Below are 17,820 nucleotides of genomic sequence, written 5' to 3' on the forward strand. Positions count from 1 at the left end.
TGAACTCGGTACACAGACGCGCATGCAGGCACAACACCAATGCGCATTTTTAAAAATACATTATTCAAAACAAATACTTTACATTGTATTCTACATTATACAAAGTGCATTTCAGTGTGCTGCCGTACTTTTAGGGCTGGTGATAGTTTCTGTTTGGAGGGTTGTTTGTTTATGACAGGGTCTCACTATATAGTCCTGGCTGGTCTTTAAGGTGCTATGTCAAGGAGGCTGGCCTTGAACTCAAATATCTACTTGCCTCTGCTTTCATAAGTGCTGAGATAAAAGGAATGCACTACCATACTCTGTCCATTCTAATAGTTTATTTTACTGTTACTGTTTGCTGTCTGCTGTACTAGGGAAACTGAGGTCTCAGTTTCTGTTCACAGTCTCATTAGTTAAAGAATTGTTTTTTTTAAATAGACTTGAAGCTCAAAGATAATTTTATTTTGAGAAAAATAGGGGCTGAAGGGATGACTCAGTGGCTTAGACTGTGTACTGTTCTTGCAGAGGGCCTGAGTTCAGTTCTTAGCACACAATGGGGCAGCTCTCAATGCCCTAACTCCAGCTCCAGCATAGCCAGTGCATTCCTCCGGCCTCCTTAGGAACCCACTGCATACACACATACATACTATACATAAACAAATAATCATCAGAGCTTTACAGTGTGAAGGGAAACAACAGCAGACAACCGTAAACCTGGCAGTAGACCTGAGGGAGAGAGAAGGAGCGTTGTGCCTTTTACAGTGGAGGTCAGCAAGCCACTTCATGGTGGAGGGAGATGGAGGGCTTCAGAGAAAAACTGAAAAGGCCCAGAGCAACCGAGAAAGTGTGCTTGGACTTTTGGTGGGTATCCCAAGGAAAAGGAACAAAACAAAGAATGGTAAACTTTTCTGAGGACTCAAAACTCCATCACTGACTGCACTGAGGGAGGGGCCCCTTGAAGGAATGACCACATTATCTCACTAAGGGGACAAGTAGCCTTTCCTTCCCTGTAGCATGAGCCCTAGCTAGGTGAGCGACAAACCAAGCTGGCAAATAAGATAATATAGTCTGTGATGTTTTGGGTAGCTTATAATGTCAGGTCTCTTCCCAGGGACAGAGGAATGAACAACTTAGATTCTATTCTAGCTTGACCAGGAGGAAGTAGCTTTATGTTAAATGGGGCTTTGATTTTAAAACTAAGAAGTAACTTCCCTTTCTGGTATTGGGAGTGAGGAATGACGGGACACAACGCAGGAACAGATAGACTGGAGGTAGGTTCATTCTCAGTGATCTCCAAGGTAGCTCTTTTTTTTTTTTTGTTTGTTTGTTTGTTTGTATAAAAGATATTTACTTCAATTATCACACCTAGGGTGCTAGTGAATAATAATACATGGTGTGAGCTTCGGTGATATTGCTTCTCCGTATCATAATAGGGACCGTTGGACAGTGCAAAGAACAAACATTTCGTATGGCTAACCAAAGACAAGGGACGGCGCTGAGGGGCGGACGGGTGCCTCCCCCACCCCCACGCCAGCTGGGACCAACTCTTAAAGGCCGAAAACAAATCACAAGAAAATCAAGACTGCGATAGGAGATGGTCACAGCAACACAATCCAAGGTAGCTCTTAATCCCTATAACAGGTAGGGATCAAACCCTGGGCCTTGGACATGCTAGGTAAACACTCTACCATCAAGCTGTATGTCTAGCCTTTGGTTTTAGGTTCTTGTTTGTTTAGTTTGTTTTGGTGTTTTTAACTGATGGAGGAAAAGCTTGTTTGCATGGGCACATGTGTGTAGGTCAGAGGACAACTTATAGGAGTCAGCTGTCTCCTTCTAGTATGTGGGTCCAGGGGAATGAGGAAATCAAACTCAGGTCATCAGGATTAGTACCAAAGGGACTTTATCCACTGAGTTATCTCACTAGCCCTTTTCGTATACTTTATGTCTATGTATTCCTGTATAGATATATAGTGGTATGCAGAATGTATATGTGTATATGCATGCATGTACAGGTATATGGTGGTGAACTTAATGTGCATGTGTGCATGCCTGTGTGTACAGCTAGTATACTGTGTGTGTGTGTGTGTGTGTGTGTGACTGTGTCTGTGTGTGTGTGTGTGTGTGTGTGTGTGTGCTGCATGTACAGGTATATGGTAGTGTTCAAGGAAGCCAGATGAGTGTCTCAGCTCTCTTGAAACTGGAGTTACAGGTGGTCGTGAGGTGCCATGCCAGTGCTGGGAACTGAACAGGCATCCTCTGCAAGAGCTCTTAACCACTGAGCCACCTTTCCAAGCCCTTTGTCCTTTTGTTTTTGAGACAGGCTGGCCTTAAACCCGTGATCCTCCTGCCTCCTTCTTCCCAGCGTTTGGATTACAGGTGTATGTCCTCAGGCCCACCGTTAGCAATATTTAACATTCCTTGGAGCTGACCATTCCTAGATGGTATTTGTACTTTCTCTTCTCTGAACAGTGTGAAAGCAGAATGTATTCAACTTGGGGCCAACCCTTAGTTCAGGAACTAGCTAGCCATGCTAAGAGGCCCGGCAGAGCCGCCATTCAGGTTTGTCCCATTCTTGTATGTTTAAATCATCATAGCCTGGGTGGGGTTTGGTATGGTGTGCAAATGGCAGGAAATTCCTGCCCTGACCTGAGGAGCCACTTCCATTTATGATTTTTTTTTTATTTGTAAATGGGTGTGTGCGCATTGGTGACATCTACGCGGCCAACATCTACCATAATAATAGTTGTCAGACATTGATTAACTTCACTTCAGAACATTTGAGGCAGGAGTCAGTGACATCCCCACCATGCTAATAAAAATATTGAATGTTGTGAGGGCTAGGGATGTGGCTCAGCTAGTAGATCACTTGGCTGGTATATATGAAGTCCCGGGTTCCATGTCCAGTAGCCAATAAAAGATGTGGTGGTACACAGCTGTGAACCTGGTGCTTGGGAGATGGAGGCAGGGAAGTATGAAGCTGTTCTCAGCTACTGAGTTCCAGGCCTGCCAGGGCTACACAGAGAGACCCTGTCTCAAAGGGGGAAAAAAGAGTATTGTTCTGTTTGATAAATAATAAATAATATTATTTAAATATTAAATAAAATAAATAAAAATTAAAGAATGAATTTTAATTGAAAATATTTGCAGCAAGTAGTAACTCATATCTTAAGCTTCCTTCATGACCTCTCTGTCAGGAAATGTCCAATGTATTCTTAGTCTGTTTTTGTTTTGTTTTTATCTGTTTTCAAGATAGGGTTTCTCTATGTAGCCCTGGCTATCCTGGATCAAGACAGAAACAGAGAGATATTTGTCTGGCCAGTGGTTTTGGAGTCTTAAGAAATCGAGACTGCAACAGCAGCAGCACCCAGCAAGGGTCTTCCTGCTAGACGAGGGCAGGCCAGAGAGCTAAAAGGAAGTGCAGTTTTTCTTAACTAAATAAGTCCTGAGAGGGTTGGGGCATGGCTCAGGGGTAGAACCCCTGCCTATGCTCAGAGAGAGCTATAGAACACTTTCCTAGAGTCTCTCAGTGAAGAGTTAGGGTGTGGTGCAGTCATACAAAGCTGTCAAGCGAGCGTGCGCACAGTCTTGGATTCCATCCCCAGCACTGCTGTTTTGTTTTGTTAAGCTTTCCCCCGCCCCCATCAGTGGGAAGCATTTCTATCAGTGGGTGCATGGATCCTCCGGTCCAGACCCTAAAAAGGAAGCAGTTGGAATAAAGAACCGTTCAGAGCTCTGATGTGTGTTGGGTGTGTCCATGAAACAGAATAATGAGCCTCAGGTATCCCCGATGTTAGAGTCCTATCCTACACCGGGACTGAGGAGCACAGCCAGCTAAGTCAGCATCATGCCTCCGGGTCTGTGGGTCTCAGCATTATCCCGACATCCGATCTCGGATCAATTATCATCCTGAGTGTAGTGTCTGCGCCGAACACGCCAAGTGCACAGCTCCCAATAGTAGATCATTTGCCGTGAACACAAGCTGTCCTCTGCTGCTGCCCCCTGCAAAGAGCAAGCAGAGTGTGAGAGAGCTGGTCCCTTTTTTTTTTTTTAATGTTTTACCCAAAGAGAAAATTCTGTGCCATTTGTACACCACACAGTCACGGTAGGAACTAGTTTCCAGCACACCAGCCCCACTGCCCAGCCAATACAGTGGGGGAAGGCGCAGCTCGGTTTTCTAGAAGGATCCCACCCAAGGCATCAAAACCAGCACAGCACAGCCTGGGTACAGTGCCAGTCACCAGCATGGGGACTACACACTCTAAGAGTGGCGACAGGCAGGGGTCACCCCCTGGCCACCCTGAGCTGCCCTTCTACGGCTCTCTCCCCAGGAAATGGAACGAGAATGTCTTCTTGGATAATGAGCTATTGACCTCCAAGATCCTGTCGGTGCTGAGGCCCCAGACGGAGCGGGGCTTCAGGACAGGCAACCTCCGCTACCCTGCCCACTTTCTCAGCTCCAGCTCTGTATTTGCCTCTGTTGCAGCCTCCCTGAAGGAGCACCCTCGGACCACACTTCTGTCTGATGGCAGCAGCCCAGCTCCTTCCAGGAATGTCGGCATGACCGTCTCTCAGAAAGGGGGTCCCCAGCCAACACCGAACCCAGCTGGATCTGGGGTGCGACTTGGGTAAGCTGGGGGCGGGGGGAGGTGCCTTTCTGCTGACAGAAAGTGTGGTGTACTCACAGGGGGAGGAGAAAATAAACTAATTTATGTTCCATGGTGATGACCCATTAACACATGCTATCTGAATCCGGGTGTTGTTTAAAATGTATCATTATCATTGTCAGAGCAGTCTTACAGCCTAGGTTGTTCTAGAACTCAAAGTGTAGTCAAAAATCACCTTAAACCTGCTTTTCTGGATTGCATTTATTTATTTGTGTGGCTGTATTGGGGTATACGTGCCACGGCAGACATGGAGGTCAGAGGCTGGCTTTGAGGAGTTGGTTCTTTCCTTCTGTTTGGGACCCAGGGGTTGAACTTAATTAAGTTATCAGTCTGAAGGCAAGCACCTTTACTGGCTGAGCTATCTCATTGGCCCAGTCCACGTGTTTTCTTTTTGGTTTTGGTGTTTTGTTTTGTTTTGTTTTGTTTTGTTTCGGTTTTTTGAGACAGGGTTTCTCTGTATAACCCTGGCTGTCTTGGAACTCTCTCTGGCCTCAAACTCGGAGATCTACCTGCCTCTGCCTCCCAAGTGCTGGGATTAACAGTGTATGCCACCAATCCCTGGCTACATTTTCTTTTTGTAAAACCAATGCATACCTGATTATGTTCAACCATGGGTAGAGGCAGTTTGCATAGCATACTGGTTTGACATCCCCAGACAGGGCTTGCTCCTATTCCCAAGACATGCTTAATGCCCGTGCCTCTCTTGGCTTCACTGTACATCAAGATGGTCCTATCAGAACAGGACCAGGAGCATTGACTTAGAGCCACAGCGTAACATAATGGTTATGTTCACTGATGAGTAGCTGGGGAAAGGAGCTGTTACTCTATTCCCTTTGTAAAAAGTCCTCCCTGTCACCAGTTGCTGTGAGGCTGTGTATCCTGGAAGTGGTCACCAGTGAAGGCAGGGCACTTGGGTACTCCTGCACACAGACTTACTGAGTCACCTTACTGTGTCATCAGTAGTTGAACATGTGCTCTGTCACACCCCCAGTTGCTAAAATATTTTTAAATTTCCGGAAAATGTGAGCAAGCAGCAGAGTCTCCAGCTTCCTTCCCTAGCCTATCCCTCAGCGTCCACAGACACAGTTGCCTCTGTTGTTAGTCCAGGACGGTACATCTGTTACAGTTGTGTCACTAGCTGATACATGGAACAACCTAAACTAAGTCAATACCTTAGTCAGCAGTCCAGGCTTTTCCCCTAATGTGGTCTCTCTGAGGACTCACCTAGAATTCCAAAACTATGGTCCTCAACTTCTTTCCCTTCTTCCTGCCTCTTCTTCCACATTCCCTTCCTTGCTCCTTCCCCTCTTCCTCTTACTGGGGGTGGGATGCAGGGCCTTGAGCATCCTGGGCAAGCACTCTAATGCTGTGCTGTATCCCTAGCCCAGAAGTTTCCTAATTTTTTAAAAGATGACCTATGACAAGTTAAAGAGTTCTCCTGGAATCCAGAAAGTTCTCCAAACATCTAATTAGGAGTAACAGTTCCACTTGCCTTACATATTCCGAATATGCATACGTGCCTATTGAAGCCACTTTTGTTGTTTGTGGAGTTGGCTCTCTCCTTCCACTCCATGTGGGACTCAGGGATTGAATTCAGGTCACCAGGCTTAGAAGCATCTTCACCCACAGAGCCATCTCACTGGCCTTGATTTCTTTTTGTGAAATAAACATTTCAATCACTTTCAATCACTCAGACCAATCGCTGGAGACATGGATGAAGCTGACTCCGTGTTTTTAAAATTGAAGCAGACGGCCGACGACTCTCTGTCACTCACATCCTCAAATGCTGAGTCTGTTTTCATAGAAGGTATGGTCAGTCCTCTCTGCTCTCCCAGAGATGCCACATGGTTCCCAGCTCTACTGGGAAAGGCCAGAGGCTTCAGCGTGTCCATAAACAGGACAGGAAGATATGGCAAGCACTGGACCCTTACCAACAACCTTCTGTCCTTCCCCCAGATCCTTACATTGCCTCACTGAGGTGTGAGATTGAGTCGGATGCCCATGAGTTTGAGGCTGAGTCCTGGAGCCTCTCTGTGGATTTAGCATATGCCAAGAAACAGAAGAAGGAGGTGGTAAAGAGACAAGACGTCCTGTATGGTAAGGTGTCTGACGCCTGTGCCACCACACCAGCACTGTCTTTAGTTCTTCTCTTTCTTTCCAGTCATTAGTAAAAATCATTTTGTGTGTAGTGCATGCCTGCATGCGCTCAGCCTTGTCAGGAGACACCTTTGTCCACTGAGCCATCTTACCAGCCCTGTTTTGGTTTTGGTTTTTCTTGTTTTGTTTTTTGAGATAGACAGTCATAGCCTCAAACTCACCATGTCACCTCAAATAACCTTAAACTTCCTCCACCTCCCAAGTACTTGGAATTACAGACAGGCACTGCCCAACCTGATTATGCAGGGCTGGGGACGGAAGCCAGAGCTTTGTGCATGCTAAGCAAGGTCTCTACCAACTGTGCTAAATCCCAGCACCTTCTTCTTTTCGTTTGTTTTTTCTTTCCCTAATTCTACCTAAGAGTCTGAGGTATGCAGCCAGTCTCTTGGGAGACCCGGTCATTTGCCTCACTTCCTGCTCTCCTGGGACAGCTCTACCTGTTGTATCAGGGAGGGTTTTGTTAGCACAGGTCCCTGCAGACCAGCCTGACAGGTGCTGGGGCTGATTCATGCTCGCCTTGTTAGTGACTGTCCCCATCTGTTTGCTCTGCTGGGACACAATGTCATCAGCAGGGTGCTGTTTAAAGACTGAAACATCCAGAATTTGGTGAAACCAGCTTCCTGGTCTTAGCCGGCACCTCCCTGCTGTGTCTTCAGGGTGCTTGAGAGGCAGGCGCCTCTTTTATTTGTATGTGTGTTAATTCCAAAGCACATGATAGCCACTGATTTCATCTTCTCAGATTTTGTTGTTGTTTTTGTTTTTGTTGTTGTTTTGTTTTTTAGTGTTTTTGTTGTTTAGTTTGAGGATTCCATACCTGAAAATAGTGTGCTTGTATCATTTTCATTCCTCCCTAGCCCCCCAACTCCTCGTGTGTGCCACCAATCACCTGCTCTCAAATTCAAGACCTTCTCATACACGTGTGTGTGTGTGTGTGTGTGTGTGTGTGTGTGTGTGTGTCTGTCACACAGATAGAGGTCAGAGGACATTTGCAGACTCATTTCTCTTTTTCTACCTTTTGTGAGTTCCGGAGATTGAACTTGAGGTCACCAAGATTATGCAGCAAATGTCTTTACTCTCTGAGCCAACTAGCCAGCCCAGAATCCTATTCTATAAACACATCTTCCCTTCTGTGAAGATTTTACTTACCTGACCTAATGACTTCTCAGAGACTCACCTTTTTTCTTTGTTTTTGTTTTTGCTTTTGCTTTTTAGGCAGGGTCTCTTGTGTAGCCCAGGCTAGCCTCAATGTTGTTTTGTAACTGAGCATGACCTTGAACTTCTGATTCTCCTGCCTTCACTGCTGGAGTCCTGGATGACAGGCCTAGTCCACTGTACCTGGGTCATGGGTTGCTCAGGGTAGAACCCGGGTCTTCGTTCATGATAAGCAAGCACTTCTACAGCCATGCCTATTAGCAACATGCCTATTAGTAACATGCCTATTAGCAACATGCCTATTAGCAACATGCCTATTAGCAACATGCCTATTAGTAACATGCCTATTAGTAACATGCCTATTAGCAACATGCCTATTAGCAACATGCCTATTAGTAACATGCCTATTAGTAACATGCCTATTAGCAACATGCCTGTTAGTAACATGCCTATTAGCAACATGCCTATTAGCAACATGCCTATTAGCAACATGCCTATTAGTAACATGCCTATTAGTAACATGCCTATTAGTAACATGCCTGTTAGTAACATGCCTATTAGCAACATGCCTATTAGTAACATGCCTATTAGCAACATGCCTATTAGTAACATGCCTATTAGTAACATGCCTATTAGCAACATGCCTGTTAGAAACATGCCTGTTAGTAACATGCCTGTTAGCAACATGCCTGTTAGCAACATGCCTGTTAGCAACATGCCTGTTAGCAACATGCCTATTAGCAACATGCCTATTAGAAACACGGCTATTAGTAACACGCCTATTAGAAACACGCCTATTAGTAACATGCCTATTAGTAACATGCCTATTAGCAACATGCCTATTAGAAACACGGCTATTAGTAACACGCCTATTAGAAACACGCCTATTAGTAACATGCCTATTAGTAACATGCCTATTAGCAACATGCCTATTAGCAACATGCCTATTAGTAACATGCCTATTAGCAACATGCCTATTAGTAACATGCCTATTAGCAACATGCCTATTAGTAACACGCCTATTAGAAACACGCCTATTAGTAACATGCCTATTAGTAACATGGAGGTTACCTTTCAGCACATGAATGGACTGCAGACATTGAGTTCAGGGTCCATTGAAGTCTGTGTTTGATCGCATGTATTCAGAGACGTGCAAGCTTCACACCTACCAATGCTAGAAGTTCCTCGGCATGGCCTTCCTGACATTAAGGACAGGGGCTCCTGGGACATTGAGGTTCCACAGCACATTCCTAAATACTTTTTTTTCTTTGCATCTGCTTTGGCTTCGGATTCACATAGCACTATGGGGAGGGGAGGCTTCTAATTAAGAAAGGCTAAAGGCCAAGTGTGATGGGATACACCTGTTGTTACTATGCAGGGAAGATGTTTTGAAGAGTCAGTCACTCCCTGCTCCCTAGCGGTACTGAAAGGATCACTGAACCTCCTCGCCTCCCAGCCTCTGCCTTCCAAGTACTCAGACTTCAGTAACACAGTGCAACACCCAGGTTTTTAAGGTGTTGAGGATAGACCGTAGCCTTGTGCACATCCTTATCTACTCAGGACTCGTCCTTCTTTTCTGTTGTTCATTTTGTTGTTTGCGAAGTAACTGACTAGAACCTAGGGCCCAGTGTGTGTGAGGCTAGTGCTACTTAGCTACGGTTCCTCCGATCCCAAGACCCTGTGTCAAAAAGAGGGAAGAGACAAAGGCTGGAGGTGCACAAGCCTGAGTTCAGATCCCAGCACCCATGTGAAAAACTGGGCATAGCAACACGGGTGCACAGATGTCTCAGCGTGGGGGAGGGGGCTGCAGATTAGAGGATCCTTCGGGCTCTGCTGCTGACCAGCAAGCAAACTTTGCTGGGGAAGTGGTTTGGAGGGTTTTACCACACAGGGATAGAAGCCTGAGCTGGATCCCAGCTCCCCTGCGAGAAGCTGGGCATGGCCATGGATTCTTGCTGAACTCTAACATCAGGCAGGAGCAGAGACAGGAGGACGGTTAGCACTCCACGAACTAGCTAGCCAGAGCATAACGTGGTCCATGGGGGGACACCCATGACCTCCTCTTCTGGGCTTTTCATGTGTGCAGACACACAGAGGAAAAACGTGCCAAATTGAAGATATTTGTTTATATACTGTGATGCAGGTATGGAGGTCAAAGGACAGCTTGTAGGAGGTGATTCTCTCCTATTACATGGGTCCTAGGAATTGAGCACAAATTGTTAGGCCTGAGAATATGTGGCCTAACATGTTTACATGTGCTTATTAGACATGCACTTTTACCAACATAGGCTTGATACCAACATAGGCTTGAAACTTTTCTTTTCCTTTAATGTATGTGCATGTTTGTCCTGCATGTGTGCCTGGGCACCACTTTTGTGCCTGGTGCCCCAAGAATGCCAGAAGAGGATACTAGATGCTCAGGAACTGGGGTTACAGATGGTTGTGAGCTGTTATATGTGGGTGCTGTGAATCAAACCTGGGTCCTTTGGAAGAACAACCAGTGGTCTTAGCCACTGAGCCATTTCTGTAGTCCTATTTTCTATTTCTAATGTAATTTCTTAAATATTTATTATTTTATATGACATGGGGGGTGGGGCTTAGTATATGCGTGTGTACCACGTGGACGCAGGTAATGACACAGGCTAGTAAGAACATCAGATGCCCTGCAAATGAAGTTAGAGGTGGCTGTGTGCCTCCATGTGGGTGCTAGCAACGAAGCCCTGGTCCTCTGCAAGAGCAGCAACAAGTACTCTTAACCACTGAGCCATCTGTCCAGTTTACACCACCTTTTTTTTTTTATTTTAAAGATAGAAAGATTTACTGTGTAACCCTGGAATTGCTTGGAATTCACTAGTAGACCAGGCTGCTCTTGAGTGCAGAGATCGGTCTGTCGATCCCTCCAGCATGCTGGGATTAAACATGTGTGTTGCCAGGCACAGCCTAAGGGAGGAAAAAAGCTTTAGTGGAGGCGATCAAGGAAGACAGCAAACATTGACCGTTAGCCCCCAGCTTCCATATGCACTCACATATATAAACGTATGTGTACACGTGGACCACACAGAAAAAGAGAGAGTGTGTGCACATACATGGGTCCAGCCACAGGGTCAGGGACATGGGCCGAGAGCTGGCAGGGTCAATCCAGCTACAGCAGGCCTGCAGAAGCTGTGAGAATCTTGGGAGGTAAGGTGAATCTTCCCACGCCTCTGTCCCTGCAGAGCTGATGCAGACAGAGGCACATCACGTGCGCACACTGAAGATCATGCTGAAAGTCTACTCCAGAGCCCTGCAGGAGGAGCTGCAGTTCAGTGGCCAGGCCGTCAGCCGCCTGTTTCCCTGCGCTGATGACTTACTGGACATGCACAGCCACTTCCTTGCCCGCCTTAAGGAGCGCCGGCAGGAGTTTCTAGAGGAGGGCAGTGATCGGAATTACGTCATCCAGAAGATCGGAGATGTCCTGGTTCAGCAGGTAGGTCCTCTGGCCAGAGTGGGCCACACCTGTCTCCACCCTGTCTTCCTTCTCTCTGGTGGTAAGGTTGATGGCGCTGGTATATTACACGCCCACCATTCCCAGAGAGCACACAGTGCCAGCTCCTGTCCAGATTGCTCATATCTCAGGAACCCTTGCATTCAGCTAGGGATCTACCTCAGTTGGTAGAGCTCTGCCTGGCATGCAGAAAGCCTGGAGCGCCCCCCCCCCCCAGCACAGCATGCTAGGCATGCTGGTTTCTGCCACTTGGGAGGATCAGGATTTCATTGTCATCATCACCTTTGACATAGTGGGACATGGTGAGGTGAAGTCCATCCTGGGGCCTAGAGATCCTATCCCAAAAGGGGGAAAAAAAAAAAAGTTGTATGATTCTGCTTCGTTGGTTGGTGTTTTGTTGGGTTTTGTGGGAGACAGGAGGTTCAGACAGGACCTCTTGTTGCTCACCTCGCTTGAACCTTGAAGTGACCCTCGTGATTCCCTCCCTGAGGGCTGGGATTACTGATGTTCCCACATAACCAGTTTATGCCACACTGGGGATCGTGGCCAGGGCTTCCGGTATGCTATACAGATACTTTAATGAGTTCTGTCTCCAGCCCCTAGCTGCTAGGGGGTAGTATACGCATACCAGTGCAGGTGCCTGCTGAGGCCAGAGGTTGATGTCAGGTGTCCTCCATCATTAACGTGCTTTTTTTTTTTTTTTTTTAAAGATAATCACTTATAAGCCAGGCAGTGGGGGCACATGCCTTTAATCCCAGGAGGCAGGTGGATCACTGAGTCCGAGGTCAGCCTTGGTCTACAGAGTGGGTCCCAGAAGAGCCAGGGATACACAGAGAAAGCCTGCCTTGCAAAACCAAAAAAAAAAAAGAAAGAAAAGAAAAGAGGGAGAAGAAGATAATCATTTATCATATGTGTAGCCGTGCATGCGCCATGGTATACCTGAGGAAGTCAGAGGAGGGTCTTCAGGAATTGTCCTCTCCTTCTACCATGCAGCTCCAGGGCTCACTCAGGTCATCAGACTTAGGAGCAAGTGTCGTTACTACTTTCCTGTGCCCGCTGAGCCGTCTCCTCGGGCCAGAGCCATCCACCGTAGGTCTCCTTACTTTTGCTGCTCCTTCTGATCCTAGGACAGGATGGACAGAAGGGAGCGGGATCAAGCGTTTGAAGCCAGCCGTACAGCCTAAGAAAACCCTTCACTAAACCCGAAGGAAGTCATGCCGTGCTCATTGCAGATGATGGTTATGAAAGGGAGATTTTACTTGTAGGACTCAGTCCGTAGCAGTAGATTAGGCCACCTGACGACGGTGTGGACCAGAAGAAGCACCTGGAGAATGGGGACAGGCAGAGCTCAAGACCCTTCCTACCGCCTTATACCTTGCCTTGAGGCATCCAGTAAGCTCCAGGCCAAGGAGGTGTTAGGAGGGAATGGTCAGGGAAATGCAGGTCTCAGCATGAGCAGATGAGCCGGGTGGAAGCAGTCACAGTTCATTTTCTGCTTAACTTTTCTGTCTTCCTTCCATGTTAGTTCTCAGGAGAAACCGGGGAGAGAATGAAGGAGAAATACGGCGTGTTCTGTAGTGGCCACAAAGATGCGGTCAGTCACTACAAGTTATTGCTGCAGCAGAGCAAGAAGTTTCAAAACTTAATCAAGGTAAAACAACAACAACCAAAAAAAAAAAAACAAACATACATGCACACAAACAAAAAATTTTGTGTTCATGTGTATGAGGGGATGTGGATGTGTTGGGGGGTGGGTGTTTGTGTGGACACACACATGCACCATGCCACAGGATACCTTAGATGTTGGTTCTTCTCTTCCGCTTTGTTTAACATAGTAACGCCTGTTCTCTACCAGGCTAGCTGACCTTAGGGCTTCTGGGAGTCTTCTGTCTCTGCCTCCTATCTCACTTTTAAAGTACTGTGATTACAGACACACACCATTATACCTGGCTTTATGTGGGTCTCACTGTGTATCCCAGTCTGGCTTCAAACTTGCAGATCCTCCTGCCTCAGCCTCCCAAGGTCAGTGCTTACAGGGGTGTACCACCATCATTCATTCATTTGCTGACAGGCTCTTCTGGAGTCCATACTGACCATAAACCTCTGTAGCCAAGGATGACCCTGATTTCATGATCCTCCTGCCTCTGCCCTACCAAGTATTGTGGTGACAGGACTGTATCACCACAGCCAGTTTATGTGCCAGTGGGGATGGAACCCAGGGTTTCAGGCACACCACCGGCTGAGCCTTGTCCCTCAGCTGTCACTTTTGAGATTAGTATATAGTTATGGTTAGCCTCAAGCTAGAATTGCAGGCTCATGCCGTAACACGCAGCTGTGTGCCATTGTCCCACTGAGGAACCACCCTTCAGAGCTACTGCCATCTTCCTCAAGTTCTGTGAGGCATGCACTCTGTTAAACCTTTCTTCTCTGGCTGGTCCCTGTGACCCTCGGGGCTTGTAGGATGACACTGGGATGTTGACATGGCTGACGGTAAAGATGCTTGGCTGTTGCCAAGCCTGACGACCTAAGTTTGGTCCCGTGATGGAAGGAGAGAACTGATTCTGAAAGCTGTTCTCTAACCCCTACACAGGGGCGCACACACAAAACTTAGTAAATATGTGTGTGTGTTTAAAAAAAAAAACACTAAAAACAAACAAAACAGGTGTAAGTCATCTCAATGCTAGGTAAGAGCAGGAGGATTAGAAGTTCAAGGTCACCCTAAGCTACATAGAGAGTCCAACCTGGGCCATGTATGACCCTGGCCTTAAAAGGGGCTTGGGAGGAGCCAGGCAGTGGTGGCACATGCCCTTAGTCTCTGCAGTCAGGAGGCAGAGGTAGATGGATCTCTGAGTTTGGGGCCAGCCTAGTCTACAAAGTAAGTGACAGCCAGGAACACAAACCCTGTCTCAAAAAAAAAAGAAAAAAAGGCAGCTGTTCCCTTTGCTGACCCATTCCCATCCCTTAAAGAGCAGTGGAGTGAGCCCCCTAGAGTGTCCAGTGTGCTAGGCAGAGTACAAGGAGCGGCTCGCAGCCCCCACCAGGAGAGAGGTTTAAGTGCCACTTTGATTCTTCCTTAAAGATATGTAAGTAAATCAAGAGTGACCAGAAAGCCAGTCTGGTCCTACAGGATTCTAGGATATGAGCTATCAGCCAGGATCAAGGATCAGGGTTTGCGTGTGCACAAATGTGAATACACACCGGATACCCAATTTGTATTCCTCAGAATTAGTCCATAACTGATTCTTCCTTTCCTGTTAGTTTGTTTTCTTGTTTCATTCTTTTTTGTTTATTTTGAAAAAGTTTCTCATGTAGCCTAGATTATCCTTGAACTCACTGTGTGGCCCAGAATGACTTTGAAGTCCTGCTGCCATCTCCCAAGTGCTGAGATTACAGGAACATACTTTCTTTTTTTGTTGTTTTTTTGTTTTTTGTTTTTTGTTTTTTGTTTTTTTTCGAGACAGGGTTTCTCTGTGTAGTCCTGGCTGTCCTGGAACTCACTCTATAGACCAGGCTAGCCTCGAACTCTCGAACTCAGAGATCCGCCTGCCTCTGCCTCCCAAGTGCTGGGATTAAAGGCGTGCGCCACCACCGCCCGGCTAGGAACATACTTTCATACTTGTCTTTTTTTAAAAACAAACAACAAAAAAGGAGTTTATATTTATATGGATGTATTTGTCCCAGAAATCATCAGACCTCCTAGAACTGTAGTTCCTAGTGACTGTGAGCCGTGTCGGCACTGGGACCTTTTTCAGAGCAGTTAAGTGCTGTTAACCACTGAGCCATGCCTTGAGCCTTTTGTCTTCTTATTTTGAGACAAAATCTTGCCTACAGATCCCAGGCTGCTCTACAACTTTCTCTGTAGCACAGGCTAACCCAAAATTACTGATCCCCTGCTCTGAGTTCCAGATGTTAGCTTTACACTGCACTACCCTCACCTTAACATTTCTACTCTTGTTTTTATTTGTTTAGTAGCCCAGGCTAGCCTCAAACTCAAGATCCTCCTGCCTTGGCCTCCCCAGTGCTAGAATTTCAGGCAGGCCCCAACACACCTGACTTAAGTCCCTCTTTAACAATTTTACTGAGTGCCTACACATCTGAGGCCTTTTACTTAGAAGGCAACCTCTGTTTGGGGTTGTAGAAGAAAGAAAAGGGTCAGAGCAAAGGTGAAAGGGCAGGAGCCCCTGGCCTGAGATGGTTCAACTGATTCAATAGAACGCTGAACCTGGTAGTCCAGGTCTGTAATCTCAGCTTCTCAAGGAAACTAATGCAGAAGAATCCCTCAAAATCTACACTGTTATCAAAAAACATAAAAAGGCCTGGAAAGGTGGCTTAGCAGTTCTTAGTGCCTGCTACTCAGCTGTCAGTTAGAAGTGTGTATCCCAGAACAAGTCTGGCCTCCAGCACATTCCTGTAACCCCAACTCTGTTGTGGAGTTTGGGGAAGACAAGAGAATCCCTAAGACATATTGGTATCTAGCCTTGACCAAAAAAAAACAAACAGAAACTCCATGTTCAGGAGGGACTATCTCAAAGAGCATGGTCAAATAGGCTTCTAATCCCAGCATTAAGGGGTCAGGGGCCAGCCTGGTCTGCAGACTAAGACAGTATCTCAAAAAAAAAAAAAAAAAACTAGGTGAAGAGTGGCAGAGAAGAACCGCTATCCTGATGCCCTCTTCCGGTCTGTGAACACACACTCATACAGATTACCCCCCGCCCCGAAAAGATGTTAGCCAGCATAACAGTGCATGCCAATAATCACCAAACTGTCTGTCTATCTGTCTTGAGATAAGCTTAGTAATGAGTATTTGTTCAGCATGCTTGGGGCCTGAGTTCAAACACAAATATAAGGGGTTGAGGAAGTAGAAAGGAGGAAGGAAGGAAGGAAGGGAGGAAGGAAGGAGAGGAAAGGAGAGGAGAAAGACAGAGGAGTGAGGAAAGACAGAAGGAGAGCCAGGCATGGTAGCACAGCTCAGGAGCCAGTGGTTGGCAGAGAACAGCCAGGGTCACATGGAGAGCCCTGTCTCAAAAATACCAGAAAAAATTAAAGAAGAAGGCAGAAAAAAATTGAAATAAGCTGTTTTTTTACCGTTCCAGAAAATTGGCAACTTCTCCATTGTGCGACGTCTGGGAGTACAGGAGTGTATCCTTCTGGTCACACAGCGTATAACCAAGTACCCGGTGCTAGTGGAACGCATCATCCAGAACACAGAAGGTGGGAACATACCCCTGGGTCTGCCATACCCCTGGGTCTGGGTGGATTGGTGCCTCAGCCCACCAGCTCTGGAGTTTATCAATGGCCTGGCCAAGTTACCTCTTGTACACCCCTATACTGAGTGCCAGGCACTCGGCACAGGAAAAGGGGAGCTAGGTGAGCCTCTGCCCTTAGCAAATGCTGGGCCGAAGCAGGTCCCAGGTCAGTATCTCTAAACTAGACTTGAACCATACAAAAACAAGATGATTCTTGGGTTATTGGATGATTTCTGGGTCTGGAGATGGCCCAGCCATTAAGAGACCAGCTTCTTTTCCAGAGGACCCAAGCTTGAGATCTAGCACTCACATGGTGGCAGCCATACATAACACCAGTTCCTAGGGAATCTGATGACCTCCATAGCCTCTGTATGTATGGTGCACAGACATACATGCAGACAATACCTATAAATTTAAAATAAAATTGTAAAAATGTAAATTTAAGTTAAAAGAAAAGAAGAAAAGAAAATAACAAGGAAAGAAAGAAGAAAAAAGGAAAAAAGAAAGAAAAGAAGAAAGGTCTTGTGTTAAATGGCCAGGGCAAAATCTGAGCTGGGTGCAGTAGGCACAGATATTCTCTCAGGGGCCTTGTGTTGTGTGACATTAATAAATGTCACTTAGCTCAAATAGGATTTGGGAACTGACAATAGACCAATCTAACCTACCACCAAAGTACAGCTTGATGAGCCAATGACTTTATTGAGGGTACTTAAGAGTATGGATATGTAGTTATTTATAGGAGTAGGGGTGACTCAAAGGCAGCTGCTTCACCAAAAACTACCCCAGCATGGGTTAGGACTCAAGAAAGCTGGAGTTCTCTGCAGATCTTACAGACAGCTAAACATGTTGGAGAGTATCCTCTCCTTGGCAGTCCTCATTGCTTATATCTTAGAGAGATCAACTGTGTGATTCTGGTGAGTTTCAGGGAATTTCCTGAGACTTGGGAGTTGTTTACTTTCTGAGTTTTAACAGCTTCCCTCCAGGATAGAATGTTTCAGTTCAGAGGAAATTGCTACACAGCACATAGGCAGGAAGAGCCACATGTTCTACACCAGCCTGGGCTACATTACGAGATCCTGATTCAAAACTCAAACAGAAGAAAGGATGACATGCTGATAGCCACAGAGAACACAGT

The 17,820-nt window shown here is 46.4% G+C and overlaps 1 protein-coding gene across 3 annotated transcripts in view; it reads left to right on the forward strand.

Moving 5' to 3' along the window:
• The window catches only part of LOC114631385 (rho guanine nucleotide exchange factor 18), a 64,966-nt gene that overhangs the window by 28,853 nt on the left and 18,293 nt on the right, over positions 1 to 17,820 (forward strand). The window contains exons 1-7 of one of the 3 annotated variants that reach the window (XM_028779705.1): positions 1,485 to 1,600; positions 4,466 to 4,607; positions 6,341 to 6,453; positions 6,603 to 6,743; positions 11,171 to 11,421; positions 12,965 to 13,090; positions 16,533 to 16,650. In XM_028779705.1, coding sequence (XP_028635538.1) covers positions 4,540 to 4,607; positions 6,341 to 6,453; positions 6,603 to 6,743; positions 11,171 to 11,421; positions 12,965 to 13,090; positions 16,533 to 16,650 — 817 coding nt within the window. In that variant the 5' untranslated portion in view covers positions 1,485 to 1,600; positions 4,466 to 4,539. Of the gene's footprint in view, positions 1 to 1,484; positions 1,601 to 4,224; positions 4,608 to 6,340; positions 6,454 to 6,602; positions 6,744 to 11,170; positions 11,422 to 12,964; positions 13,091 to 16,532; positions 16,651 to 17,820 lie in introns of those variants that run through there. The other 2 variants (XM_028779706.1, XM_028779704.1) reach the window with 2 other exon arrangements.

The sequence above is a fragment of the Grammomys surdaster genome, unplaced genomic scaffold (assembly GCF_004785775.1).
Source record: "Grammomys surdaster isolate TR1022 unplaced genomic scaffold, NIH_TR_1.0 362, whole genome shotgun sequence".
Classification (NCBI taxonomy): domain Eukaryota; kingdom Metazoa; phylum Chordata; class Mammalia; order Rodentia; family Muridae; genus Grammomys; species Grammomys surdaster.